Consider the following 14,573-nt stretch of genomic DNA (forward strand, 5'->3'; position numbering starts at 1 on the left):
AAAGTTTCTTATCTATTTGAACTCAGAACTCTCTCTAAACTGCACTATATGCCGTGTGCGTGCCAAATAGGCTGCATAATAAAGTAATTAAAGGGTCAGATATCTCTATGATTAACCTGCAATTCAGGCCTGACTGCAGGACTAATTAGAAGTTAGCCAGACACACCAAAGGTTTGTTGCTGCTGATCCTCTTGTACTTCCTCGGGATTCTTCACGTTTGATATCCTCCTGTCGGCTTTGTACTTCCTTGCTGTTTGGGCCCATTCAGGCTTTCATGTGGTCAGGTGTTTTTCTACAGACAGGGATATGGCTACAGAAAGGATTACGGCTCTTCAGCAGAGCTCCGAGCTTGTTTACTCGCCATGATAACTTCAGCTATGAGGTCACAAAGCAGGCAAGTGCATCAGGAACATGTGGTAGAGTATATTTTATGTTAAAAATAACCCTAACCCAATGACAAAATTCACATTTAGGAGACATAAGCATTCGAAACGTAGTCGCTCACTTCCGCTAAAATGGATCACGGATATTAATGACATCTCCGCGGACTTCAGCTTCTCATCACATCTTCTGTCCAATCAAACGCTCTCTAGAATCTAAAGCTCCGCCCTCTGTGCTATAAATGCCACATGACCAAAGTGACTGTTGACACGTCACAGAGCAATATGCGTTGGAGACGTGTGTTCGGTTGCTCAAACGCTCAAGATTTATTCCGTTTTTCCAACTGTGCGTTGGTTAAGAATGAAATGGCCAGAATTTATTCACACCTCTACTATTGAATCCAACGTATCATCAGCGCACGGATGCGCTTCCATGCGGATGCTGTCAAGTACGACTTTCAGTCTGTGAGGAAAACTAAACGCTATTGGCTATTTGAAAAAGAGGAGGAGCCATTCAGTATGTCCCGCCTTAGCTTCCTGTTTCAATGGAAATTACGTCAACGCATCATACAAAGCTGTGCGCTTCAAGGCACTTAAGTGGACCTTTAAGAGTAATGTTTTTTTCTCTCTCTCTTCATATTCTGTCCACCTGACCTTACAATTGTTAAAAAAATTCCAACATGCAGAAGTGCACTTGTTTTTTTGTAATACAAGTTGAAATGATATTCTGCGGTGATCAATGATCAAGCAGACATGGACAGCTTTTGTTTTTACCTAAGCTATATGCATGAAATTAGGACACTCTTTCACATTTACTTTTACATTTATTAATTTAGAAAACGTGTTTTATCCCAAGCAACTTTGCTACACACAGTATAAAGCATTTTGTGCTAAATCAAAGTTTTTGGATTCTGCTGAATAAAGCAAGCAGTGTATGCCATTATGAAAACATCCCTAAGTGGTTTCTTTAGGTGGCAGTATGAATTGTAAAAAGCCCATTATTGTTCCATTTATAGATTTTAATCAGACAAATATCTATACACTTTGCTTAAAATAGTACCGTTAACCATCTAAATCATATGACTGGCACATTTACAATATCGTGTGAATCATAAAATGCTACTTTTACAGGATCCATATGCTCAGTGTTAAGTGCAATTTCTGACTACGTATTTACAATACAGTAATTTACTGCAAGAAGAATAAGAAGTTCCTTATAAAGGGAAACAAAAGCAATCTGCCTTTTGTGATGACCCAGGGGAAAAAGTCTTAAATAGCAGAGTGTACAACAGAAACATCTGCGCGGTGCAGTTTCTCTGCATCCGTCCAGGAAATACGATCAGTCCTTTTAATGGCGCATCCTTCCGTGCAATCAGTTTTCCTTTGCCGCCGCTGCATGTGTGTCTGCATGCGTGCGCGTGCTGTGGGTGGGTGTGTGTGTGTGTGTGGAGCCGAGAGCGGTTCTGCGGGGTCAGCGCGGTTGGCAGGTGTGGAGGTTTCGGCTTTCTGCTCCGGGTTTCTCTCTCTGGCCTCGGCAGGACAGGCCGGAGCCGCAGTCGCAGCGCTGGAAGATCTCCAGGCCGTGAGCCCCTTTCCTCCGGTGGCGCGTGCACACCTGTCCCTCCGTCAGCACGGGCTTACAGATCCGGGACCAGAAGTGTCGGGCGCAGCACAGCCCTTCCAAACAGTCCGAAGACCTCAGACACGTCTCGCCCTCGCCACCTGACAAGATTACACATCACATCAGCGTTCACTCCTCCAGAGTCATGTGATAGCAGCATGTGGAAGGTGGAGGTTTTAAAATCAGATCTAGTTGCAGAGACGAGACGAAAAGCGAGTTTTGATATGAGAGATTAAAAAAAGAGACGAGATAAGAAGAGACCAGTTTTCTCATCTCATCCATTCTTTTCTGGTCTCTTCTTATCTCGTCTCTTTTCTGAAATAAAATCCCTAATTGATCTGCCTTGCCTTTTTATCTCGTCTTTTCTCTTGTCTCCAACCTGTTCTTTTCTGGAGTCGAGACAAGAAAAAAGGCCGTTGTAAGGCACATCAGTGAATGGGAATTTATTTCAGAGGCAAGGATAAAAGATGAGGAGAGGCAAGGTGAAAAGAGAAAACAGAGTCTGAGAAGAGATGAGAAAAGACGAGACAAATATCCAACAAGATTAAAAAGTCAGACCAATAAAGGAGAATTTCATGAGAAGAGGAAAGATGAAAAGAAACTAAAAGAGAAGATGAGAACAGGAGGAGAGGAGACAGATGTGATACCTTTCAGTGGCTGCTGTTGTTTTGGTAGGACGTTGCTTCTCTTGGGATGTGTGGAGTTCTGCCCACGTGTTACAGTTACACTTTGCACCTCCGTTTTGCCAACCGGTTGATCGGCGTCTACCGTGACGACAGCTTCTGCATCCGCAGGTTGACACACACCTGAGAGAGAAACACGATATGGGGAAATGAGTCTTCATACAAACCATGATGAAACCATAAGACGGGCTCTCTGGTTTGTTTGTACCGTTGATGCATCGGTTTCCAGCGCAGCACATCCCGTCACGAGCGCAGCGCTTTCTCCGCTTGCGGCACGAGAGACAAACTCCCCGAGAGCCGTTACAAAACTCACCGGGCCCGCACTCGGCATCAGCGGCGCAGTTCGGCGACTGTGGAAGAGCAAATCATATGATACACTTTATTTAAAGCGCTCCTTTAAAAGCACACATATGCCATACAACTCCAAAAGAATTTTAAAAAATAATCTCAAAGTCTAAATGTAAACTGAGTCCTGTTAAATCCTCTCTGCGTTTCAGGATCCTGTGAACACGTACCGCCGGAGTGTCGCTGGCTGCGGAGCCGGTAACGCGCGGGCTCGCGCTCACCGCGTCACTCGGACTGGATGCTGCGGGAAGATGCCTGATGGAGTTCCGTAACACAGGTCCGACTTGAGCATCTGCAGTGATTCCTCCCCAAACCGCGAGATAAACAGTCACAACGGTGAGTAGTGAGAGCATGTTCCTCGTGTTCTTCTCTGCCAGTATGTCACGCATAATGTCCAAACTCCACAGCCCTTCATGTGTCTCCAAGAGTTTTATACATGCGGGACTGTTTGTATATTCCCGCCCCTTTTAAATGACTGTACTATAAGTGCATCAAACACGCTCTCCACCTCCCCTCTCATCGTCTGCGCAGACGCGCTGTGCGAACTCATGTCTGCGCAGGCGATCGGACGGAGTAGGCTACTTCTGCCGAGAGGCGCGCAGCATCCCCGGCTCATGAATATTAATGACCCTTGCAGACGCTGCTTAGTACCGACCGATTGCGTAACCTAATGAATATTCAAAAGCCACGCCCTTGTCGTAATAGGGATTGGTGAAAAAATGTCGCTGCGTCTTTCGCCTATAAAATAGGCCTATACCAGTTTGAATTGCAAGTGGAGAAGAAATCATTTTCATTGAAATAAATTAGTGGAATAATTTAATATAGCATTAATAAAGACTATATTTGCCAAGCAATCAGATTTTGGTGTTAAATACATTGTAGAAAACACTATTTATGAATATTAAAGATACAAATCTTCTTTCTATTTTTTTTTCCAGCTGTAGCCTATGTTGATTGTAACGCTTCTTTTTTTCTGTAATTTAGTAATTAGATATTACAGAGAGCATAAACAGGAACATAAAAGTGTCACTCTGTTCAGTTACATATTTTTCAGTTTCATAGAAATGACATTGACTGTGAGTCGGTTTAAGATTATAACAGACTGATAGTGGTCTTCAAATGAATGTTTAGAATTGCTGGCGTTTTTTTCTGAAATCAAATGGTGAACTGGTGCCCCCTACAGATCACAAGACGCCATTGAAGAAATCATTCCAAATCTTGTAGGGGATTTAAAAATATATATATTTATTAATATAGAAATGAGGTTCAGAGTGTTTAAAGAGGCTTCTCTGTATTTCAGCAGAATATGTTTAGTACAGGCACTCTGCATGTGACCTTACACATGGAATATAGTAATATACATGGCACATGAATGGACAAGGCAAGTGTATCACCATAGGGGGAAAAAATATAAATAAATAAAACAGCCAAAAAAGTATTTTTGACATGTTATTTTAATTTTTATGAAACTTTCTTTTTCTCCACTACATTGCAAAGCATAATATCAGACTTTTTACCTCCACTTCATTTCAGGAAAAATGTGAAGAAATCATGTTTTTCTCAGACACAATAGTGATGTCCGTGTCTTGTGAGCAAATCTTTTGAGCCGACACGCATTTGATTAGTCTTGTCCCGCTCAAATGAGCCAAGATCCGAGAGTAATATGATGTTCTCAGATCACGTGTGTTCCTAAAGTCTACGGTCAATTTTATTTGTTACATTAGAAACCTCTCTTTTATTAGTGTTTCTCTACTTTAACTTAAGTACAGGGTTTGTGTACACTGTCCACCATGGATAAATATTTAATAATTAATTTATCTTGTCAGTGTGGGATGTAGGCTAACGTTGTATTGTCTGTGCATTAAGTGAAGACAACGAACACATTTCCTGCCATGTATGCCTATGAAAGGCGACCGAGCCAATCAAAATAAGTATGAGGCGGAGCGACACGTGTAACCCCGCCCCATTCTGCAGGCTGCAGCCAGGTGTAGTTGAGCCAAATAGAGTCTGAGTATGAGCTTGAGCTTGCTGTGCTGGTACAGTATTTGCTCTGCTGGTTTGTGTGCTCTTCTTTGCGTCCGTCTTTTAGCGTGTCCCATCTCTGGCTTGTGTTAAAGTGATAGTTCACCTAAAAATGTCAATTCTGTCATCATTTATTTTATTACTCTCAAGTTGTTCCAAACCTGTATGAATTTCTTTCTTCTGCTGAACATAAAAGAATTTGAATAATATAGGTAACCAAACAGTTATAAGGCCCAATTGACATAATATGGGGAAAAAAAAATATTATGGAAGTCAATGGGATCCATAAACTGTTTGGTTACTGACATTCTTCAAAATTTTGTGTTCAGCAGAAAAAAGAAATTCATAACATATAGGTTTAGAACAACATTTTTTGGGTGAACTTTCCATGTTATGTTCTGTTTGTAGACTGCAATAATTTCCCAAAATTTAATTTGTGTGGAAATATTACTATGCATTTTGTGTGCAAGTCCAGAATAGAGATCAGCAAAAATAAAACTAACCGGTTACGATTTATGGCCGGTCGACCTGTGCATCTCTCATGGCCTTTTCTGTGAGAAAACAGCAGATCACCACATCCTTTGGTCGTGCCACACACACTGTAATTTAATCAAGGTAAATGTATCAGCTTTGAGGTCCTTCATGTCTTATTTCAACACTGATGTGTTTAGAGAGGACAAGCAAAGGGAAATAAGTGAATCATGTTTTGATCATATTTCATTCCAAAAGAAAATAAATAATATTATAAAGCATTTAAGACATTTTTTTTCTCCCAAATTCTCATTAATATAATGTAAAAATGTTACAATGTATAATGTTTATTATTAGTATTTCTGTAATATTGTATCTGTAATACAACAGAATCTAAGTTAATGGAGAATAATTAGTATTATATTGCATATCCATGCTTGGTTATGAAAAAAATGTAATGGTCCTAAAATGAGGCTTTAATTTCTTACATTAATTCTTTTGATTAAGGGGTGAAATATTAGCCTGGTAATACCAGACTCTGCTACTTCACTTTGCTTCGTAGACAGAGTCTGGAATGGCATAATAGAGAAGTGTTTTCTCTCTTGCTAGGGGGCGCTTGTCTGAAGTTTAAAATCATTGGTTACCCGTAAGCCAATCACATAACGTTTGGTTATGGCGTGTGTTATGCGCATGCTCAGCCGCATTTAACTTTCACTGTAAACACATGTATGATGCGAAAACAAAACCATCGAGCGAAATACCGGAGTGAACATGGCTGTGAACGACTTTTGCAGATTATGTGAAGTAAATCTACGCATCCACTGTACAATCAGCGTGTACGTCACGGCTCTCAGCCCGCCCTCTGTTCGTTGATTGGCCCTGCTGTTTCCAGACCGGTGGCAAACAGAAAGCTCTGAAGCTGTCTCAGACTGAGTACAGAAGCGAAATGAAATTGAGCGGAAATTGAGTAGTCAGGCTAGTGAAAATATAACCTGTTCATGTTTTTGTGAGATTCACCTAACTAGTCTACTAATTTAGAAGACCTATATATCCAGAGTGACTTGCAGTATATCTTCACAGAATCCTTTAGATTTCCAGGCCTGGGGCCTCATTTCTAAAATGTTGAGTAGAAACCGTCCTACATTTGAGCCAGAGAAAAGTGCGTACACCTGCTTAGAACCAGACGTGTGGTGCTAAGCACTTTTCCACGCCAAAGACTGTTTTATCTTATAAATCTGAACGTTGGTGTGGATTTTAGCGTACGCACACTCTAAAATGAAATCTGTGTACGTACGTTTTATAGACGAGGTCGCTGAACTTTAGTCACTACAATCATGCACCTCTAAAAGTGCAGACAGAATGAAGCACACTGCATGTTTTTAAGAACAAATGAACAGCCTGAAGTAGTGTGGTGCCGTTGAGAATGAATTTGACCGAGTTGAATTGTTCAGCCACTGAGGGCATCATAGCACACCGCTTTACAGAACAGTTCACCCTAAAGTTAAAATATCATTTACTCACCCTCACGTCACTTCAACTCATCTATGAAAAGGTGATTTGGGTGAACGAGGGCGAATAAATAGGACAGAAATTCTATATTTGGATCAAAATAATAAATTGAACAGAACAAACATTTCAGATGTATAAAAGACAGCTGAAGATCATGTGAGGACACAGGGAGTGTCTAAAACAGTCGCTTTATTGTGTAAAAAAAAAAAAGAAGTAGACAGATGGACAGCAGCGGGCTGAGGGGATCGTATTCTGACATGCAGCATGAGGAGCGTAGCAGAATGCCATTGATTTAAGGCACTAATACTGTTCGTGATCTGACACGGCTGAATCTCTGGACAAATCAGGATTATGTTGTACCTGCAGTCGAATTAGTCAGGGTTAAGAAGAAATGGCCATAAAAGGAAAACCGATCCCAGGTCCGTTCCTGTTTAAAATCTGGCCGTTCACAGTGGTCAGTACTTACCTCATCAGAGACAATAAATACAGTACACCATCAATGGAGCTATGAATTTGAGGCACATCATTTCATGGGATACAGTTTGAGAAAACCGGCGCTGGGCTCAGAATATCATAACCTGTAATGGCCGACTGGCACAATAAATTAACAGCAGAGATAGGCGAGAAGATGCGTCTATAATGTCTGTGTGTTTGAAGAGGGTGAAACGGAGTCTTATGATTGACGTATTATGATACACATTAGCGATAAACCGATAAATGTGAGGAACGCCAGCGTACGTGTGAGTTTTTCGGGGTAGTGATATTATGCTGTTATGTACATGTGCTAAAAGGAATGAGCATTACTTTAAGAGCAACATTCAGGTCTGACGGGACTCCTGCGACATACAGTGTGGTCTTCTTTAGAGTAGTCTGCACACGGATGGATGAAGAGTTTACAGCCAATCAGGGAGAAGAACAAATCACTGAGGTCACAGCCTTTTCCCTAAATGGACTGTCTCCTCAGTTATCTCACAGTAAAGGTGGTTATTAAGGGTCAAAGGTGAACACGCACACAGACACGCTCGCGCAAGACATTCACTTTTTGTCTCGGGGTCTTGACAGTCACTTCATTTCATGATGGAATAAAATCCATCTTCCTCTTCTCCCTCAGTCCGTTCGGCATGTGTATCCCAGGCTTACGTTGTGTGTCTGTGTATGTGTGCACGTGTGTTTGGGCCCGTTTAGAAGTCTATATCCCAGCCTGAATTATCATCAGGCGGTGGGTCTTCATTGTCCTCTGGGAAGCTGTCAAAGTTACTGGTGTCCGTGGATGATGTTAGCTGCATGTGCACAAAAAATGGGAGAACAGGTTAGCTTGTGAGTTATACAGAACATAATAGTCCACATGGACCAAAACAATAGAGTACAATTGCCTTTAGATTGTTTTTGAAAAGTCTCACGCTCACCAAGGCTGGATTTATTTGATCAAAACTACATTAAAACAGCAATATTGTGAAACATTAATAACAAACTGTTTGATGTTAAAATATATTAAATGTTAAAGGGACTTCAGAATTCAAATAATGAGTCAATGCATCATTAATCCTTCCAGAATGTGAAGGATTAATGATTTTAATCTTTACCCTGATTCACCATGGTAAGCCTATTATAAGCAGGGCCTAAAACTAACTTTATGCCACATCTGCCAGTGGCCGGTGACTTACTGGAAAATTTACCAGCGATACATTTTTTTTTTCGCACAAAATGTTAAATACAAGTGAAAATTCACAATTCTCTATTCCAATTTTCGTTACCACAGCTAAAACTACCATCCTAATATAAATGTAAAACATTAAGACAAGTAAACAGAACACAAGACACAAATGAAATAAACAGTGCTTTTATGTTTTAGGTAGATATAACAGTAGTTTAAAAATTTTAGCTAAATGTAAAATAACACTGCATATAATCTTCACTGTATAAATGTACAAAAGTTGTATAAACGTTATTAATACAAGAGCAGTGAGTTTTTTTCTTTGTCCTTTGTTGTTTTATTAACATTAAAAACACAGACAGCAGGAATATTGGGCATGTCATGGAAAATGTCATTAAGTGCTTTAAACCAACCTTTATTGGACATTAATTGCATTCATATCAAGTGTTCCTTTTAATGTTTACAAATACATTAAGCGCACACTCACTTTTTGTATGTTTCTACCTCACAAATGTTTACTTATATTTGCATAGATAAAAAAAATACAGCATTGACAAATTGACAGCATTTTTTACTTATTATTATTTTTAACAGTTTAGCTTTTGGGGGTAAGGTTGTGGGATCATATATACTGTGTGTGTGTGTGTGTGTGTGTGTGTGTGTATGTTAATGACTAAGTTAATATGTTTGGTCTTGGCGGAATAGATCTGCTAGGCTGCTGTTGGTTATTGCTGCTTACAGAACTTGCTACTGCCAATTAGGGCTGTCACTTTACGTTCGAAAATCAATTGCACAATCGATCGGACCAACCAACGCAAGTTGAAAATGAAAATAGGGAATCGATTTTAATGGTCTTTTCTCGGAGCGCGTCCAGCTTGTCACGATACGGCCAAATTATACTTCTGCGTAATGCGACTCTTTTTACAACAAAAATGTGAATTCTGACGGTATTCAGACAGTCTCATGCATACAGATACAGATTCGGGCTACGGTCTACAATTTGACATTTCTAATCGTAAACACAGCCATGTTGAAGATTGCAGTAATGTTTTTCATTTATATATAAGCCCACTGCATTCTAAACGACACAAATAATGCCTTCGTAGAGTATTTGTAAGGAAAAGACCGGCGGGTGAGACTGCGCACTACAAGGGTAACATCAAGCAAAGCGCGCGTTTCTCACAGCGCATATCCTGTGCAATGAAGCCTGCGAATGTCCTTGAAATTCGCTTCAACCGTTCCTAACTTTATAAAAGGGTCGAGTAGTGTGTTTGAGAAGAATTGGAAACAATCATCAACACTCATCTGTGTTTTAAAAACTATGTTCAGAATCAATCCTGAATCGTTGGAGAGAGAATCTTTTACTATTGTATAGTATGACCGAAACAAATATTACATAAAGTAAACATAAACTGTTATTTCCTGTATGTCAGGCCTATATGCATTGCGTGCCAAATTGCAGGCTGCTTTACTCACGTGTCACGTGACCAGTGTAATTGCAGCCTTTGCGGTTAAAAAATTGCGTTTTGTCATGCAATTAATCGTTCAGCCCTAATATGTACTGCTACTGCTCAGAAGAGACATATTAACGTGTATATTAGCTATGTATGCCTGGCCCGTTAGTTTTATTTGAGTATACGTAATGGGGCATATGCTTGGTCCTTGTGGGCTAGATCTGCCTCAGCATTATTCCTCCATGCAGATCTAGCCGTTAGACGTGGACTGCCATGAGATGCATATAAACCGCATGAAGCAGCTCACAGTGTAGCCCTATGTGTAGTAGTGTACCCCTCCTCGACTACTGTATGTGTGCCTGGCCCTGCTATGCTGAATGGCTTAATGCTAGTGGTCCACTATAGTGGAATCATCTCTAAGACTGACACCTAAAATTTTGTCCTTCACTTAAATTACGACTGAGATGCTTGATAACTAACTTTTAAATGCAGCTTTGAGCCAAAAATTATTTTACTCAAGTCCATTCTTAGCAGTGTTCCTGTGAGTAATTCTCAGAGGCTTGATAAATACGAGCCCAGATGATTTGTTAATCAAACATTTAATACATAACAGATAATATTTGCTTGAATACTTGCCGAGACAGATATTTTGAAATACTGTAATTCTGTTAAAGTATGTGTACACCATGTACACGCTTCGGCTGTCAGTCAGTGCCAGTAAGATAGTTTTGATTATATCAGCATATATCAGATTATATCAGCCCGTGTGTATGTGTATATTTCACTGAAAGGTTTTCTCATGTCTGTAATGCATAGTCACTGTATTCTCACAACTACTACATAAATGGCTTGATCCTGATGTATTTTATCTGATGTATGGATCTTATAGACGGTTTCAACAGCGGCAACAACATAAACAAATGTTACTGCGCATGCGTGCTTTTGTGGCCCAAACTTAACTTATGGTAGACTTCCGCAAGGAATCAATAACAATAGAGATTATCTTTCTTATGCGTTATCATCTTTCATTTTAATTGTGCAATATTATCTGAATGAGGGCATTGTCAGCGATGCCTGTGTATATCAGTAGTGAGATCTAAATGAAGAGCTGCGCGCTGCTTAGTGACCTACTGCCAGAGGAATAATCGGAATACACTATGGATTTTATTTTTAATGTTCTATGTTTTTATTGTTTCAGAATGTTTATTATAATCTCCCATTTCTGTCTACAATAGGGTATAGTGGGGAAAAACGTCCACCTTAATAAACAAACACAGACCGGAAGTTAACTTCGGGCCAGGCGCGCAACAGTGGCAACGCGTGTGCGTTCGATGAAAGCATCTATAGTGGCTAAGTTTATGCAACTGGCCCCTGGTTTTAAAGGGGTCATGAACTGCATTGTTTTATTGTTTTATAATGTTAGTATAATTTTTACATAAAAAATGTCACACATAATTAAATGCACTGGGTGGCGCTGTGGGGCGTTATCACATAATGCTGTCGTCTGCCTCGAAGTTTGGCTGGAGGCGTGCCGTGTGGGCTGTGCTTACGCGCCGATAGCTAACAACACACAGACATTTGAAGCAGACAAGCAGTTTTACTCACTGCCTGCGGTTCCAACGCACGAACGTGAACCTTTATCATTGGGACTGCTCCATCCTTAAGTATTAGACGATCTGCAAATCCGGCGTCGAACTGGGCTTTGTTTATAAAACAATAATCGTCGAAATGCAGGGAACAAACAGTCTTGCACAACTCCGTTGATGCTCTGGAAAAACAAACTCCATCTACTGATCCCTTAACGCCGGGTTCTTTGGGAATCTGTGCAGAGATGTCTTGCCCTGGCAACTAAAAACCCACTTCTTTGGTGACACTGACTTCCCTAAAGCCGAGCACAGCGCTGTGATGATGGGCCATCCCTCTCTTGCTCTGGTCTACGGTTGCGCGCGCGCGCCCGCGCTCTTCCGATAGAAGTGCCCTTAGGACCCATATAAGGAAATTCCGCCCCATCTGACGTCACACATGCCCATACTCGAAAAAAAACTTTCCGAAACTTGTGACAAACCAGAAGGAGCATTTTTGGCACAGAAATACTCCTTCAGACTTACAATTTAATTTTTGAAACTTTGTCCATGTTTAGCATGGGAATCCAACTCTTTAACAGTGTAAACAACTCAGTATGCATGAAATAGCATTTCACCCCCCCTTTAAGTTTCGTTGAGGGAGACGGGTTTAAGAACAGTAAACGCAAAGTGCTGTTAGAGACTTAGCACACCATTATCTTTGTGTCTCTGAAACGTCTGTCAGCGCAGCGCGTTTTCTCACTCGAGCATAAATTGTTGGCGGCACCCTTGCATGTGGATATTATTGTTATCCACAGTGTTGTTGTGGCAATACTGTCGAGTCCATATCGTTAAAATCTGTTTACAAAGCCAGCGCCAAAATTGCGACTGATTTACTAAAGAATCCACAGTGAAATGTACCAACCAAACAAATAATCAAGGGTGCACATAACTGGTGCGCAGGTGCGTATGCGTGATAAAAATAAATGATGGGCACCAGAGAAAGTGGAAGGAAGCGCTTTTGCGTACCGACATTTTTGGCATTTTTTGTGAAACAGGGACAGGTTTACTTATAGTAGTAAGATTATCCTCCATCTCTGGTATGATTGCAATCATGATGATAAGCATGTTCATTCATTATTAGGGGTGCAATGGATCACAGCTGATCTATGATCTGTACGGACCAGGCCGTCTAGTTCGGCACACATGTGATTCGTGGATTAGCTCCTAAATTTAACCATCATAGAGTGAAAGTTTATTTGGACGTGTTCTGTCTTGGAAGTGTCCAGTGATCCTGTATCGCTCTTCTCTCCTCGTCATCACTAACATGCCAGTGGGCGATGGCCAAAGTTGCAATGATGAAGTAGGTATTGATCTTCTTCTGCAGAGGCGGTCTTTCGCCTATTTGTCATATATAGGCACATTCCACGAGCCGTAATCTGGGCTAGTTTTCAGTTCTGAAACGTACAGGATGTTCTTATAGTATGATGACCTCTTATGTCAAAAGCTCAAGGAAAATTTGATTTCTCAAGTCATAACCCCTTTAAAAATCGTTTTAGAGAGTTTGATTAATTTTAATGCTATAAAAACACTCTATTCTGCTGATTAGTAAATGGCATTATCAGTAATGAATGAATGGGGGCATAACTCTCTGATAGCCACCACATTCAACTTCAAGTATCAACAAACATGTCTGTGATTTGGCCACTCTGCCCACCGCTGCAAAAACACGGCACAAATAGAAACATTTGACGTTCTCCAGAGCGCAAACAAAAATATGCACTGGAGCATTTGCCAAATCTGTTTCGCCAATAGGATATTACAGTATCAACTGAGACTGCTCTTGCTTTTGTTTGAGGATGCCTGGAAAACTGCCTTGACATGCTCTAGGTAAGTGGAATGTCAAGTCAAGTCAGCATCATTTCTATAGGCATGCGCTTTATACAATACAGATTGTTTCAAAGCAGCTTTACAGTGATAACAGGAAAATTCTGCATTTCAGCTGTTGTACAGTCAGCAGCGTCAGTACAGATAGATCAATAAAATTGTCCCCAACAAAGCAAGCCAGAGGCAACAGTGGCAAGAAACGCAAACTCCATCAGGTGACAGAATGGCGGAAAATACCTTGGGAGAAACCAGGCTCAAAAGTGATTAATTATCATTCTATACACGACACCGTGGATGATCTACTTATCTTTAGTCTACTAATTTGCTGATGATGAAAGCATCCGATATTAGCATACATCGTTATTCGTCCTGTAGTTGTGAGGTATATATGCTCAATCTAATACTGCCAGAAATGCAGCTGCTTGCATTCTTTTGTAATTAAAGTGAATACATTTGTTTGCATATTAAATGATAATGTTCACATTGCATGATCAACGTTAGCCAGCTGATGACTCCTCTCACTCAATTCAAGCTTTTTTTATACTTGTTTTATACTTCACCGCAACATCTGCTAGCGCCCTGTTGCTGATAATATATTTACTAACATTGTTCAGCATGTCCAAAGTACTAAGAGCTGCTGTAAGCTCCATTGATGCGATACGAAACCGAATGCCTATTTCACTTCAACAAATTCACGTGCCAGCAAAGCTCTGTCACTGTATCCTTGTAGCAACTACACTGTCTGCTTGCTGCTGCTGCTGTATAAGCGCAATATTACATATACACTAGCTGCTAATGTGTGTATTAATTCACTCTAAACAGGACTGTTAACATGACACATGATTTTAAGCCTTGTTTGGTTACTTCATAGGGAATTAATAATGCAGACCACGCAATAATGCATAGTGATATAGCATAAGAAAGACCGTTCACTTATCTTAGATGTTGAATTTCAGAGGAATTCTGAAAGTGCACTGCAACTGCT

At 40.5% G+C, this 14,573-nt stretch overlaps 2 protein-coding genes across 2 annotated transcripts in view; both read right to left on the bottom strand.

Moving 5' to 3' along the window:
* Positions 1–1,187: 1,187 nt before the first annotated feature.
* dkk1a (dickkopf WNT signaling pathway inhibitor 1a) lies at positions 1,188–3,617 on the bottom strand. The gene is made up of 4 exons (XM_081350785.1): positions 3,200–3,617; positions 2,893–3,034; positions 2,649–2,807; positions 1,188–2,102 (listed from the first exon to the last, which is right to left on the bottom strand). Exons 1-4 carry the CDS (start codon positions 3,416–3,418, stop codon positions 1,852–1,854), a joined length of 771 nt encoding a protein of 256 aa, XP_081206911.1. The 5' UTR covers positions 3,419–3,617; the 3' UTR covers positions 1,188–1,851.
* Positions 3,618–7,188: 3,571 nt separating this feature from the next.
* prkg1a (protein kinase cGMP-dependent 1a) overlaps positions 7,189–14,573 on the bottom strand; it is a 94,355-nt gene continuing 86,970 nt past the window's right edge. The window contains 1 exon segment of the mRNA XM_081350775.1: positions 7,189–8,311. Coding sequence (XP_081206901.1) covers positions 8,213–8,311 — 99 coding nt within the window. The 3' untranslated portion in view covers positions 7,189–8,212.

This window comes from Scardinius erythrophthalmus (assembly GCF_964197995.2).
Source record: "Scardinius erythrophthalmus genome assembly, chromosome: 21".
Lineage (NCBI taxonomy): Eukaryota > Metazoa > Chordata > Actinopteri > Cypriniformes > Leuciscidae > Scardinius > Scardinius erythrophthalmus.

Coding starts and splice junctions, on each gene's coding strand:
- dkk1a (XM_081350785.1), bottom strand. CDS start 3,418: ATGCGTGACATACTGGCAGAGAAGAACACGAGGAACATGCTCTCACTA. Junction 3,035..3,199: donor CAGCCAGCGACACTCCGGCG/GTACGTGTTCAC, acceptor GCTCTTCCACAG/TCGCCGAACTGCGCCGCTGA. Junction 2,103..2,648: donor ACAACAGCAGCCACTGAAAG/GTATCACATCTG, acceptor TAATCTTGTCAG/GTGGCGAGGGCGAGACGTGT.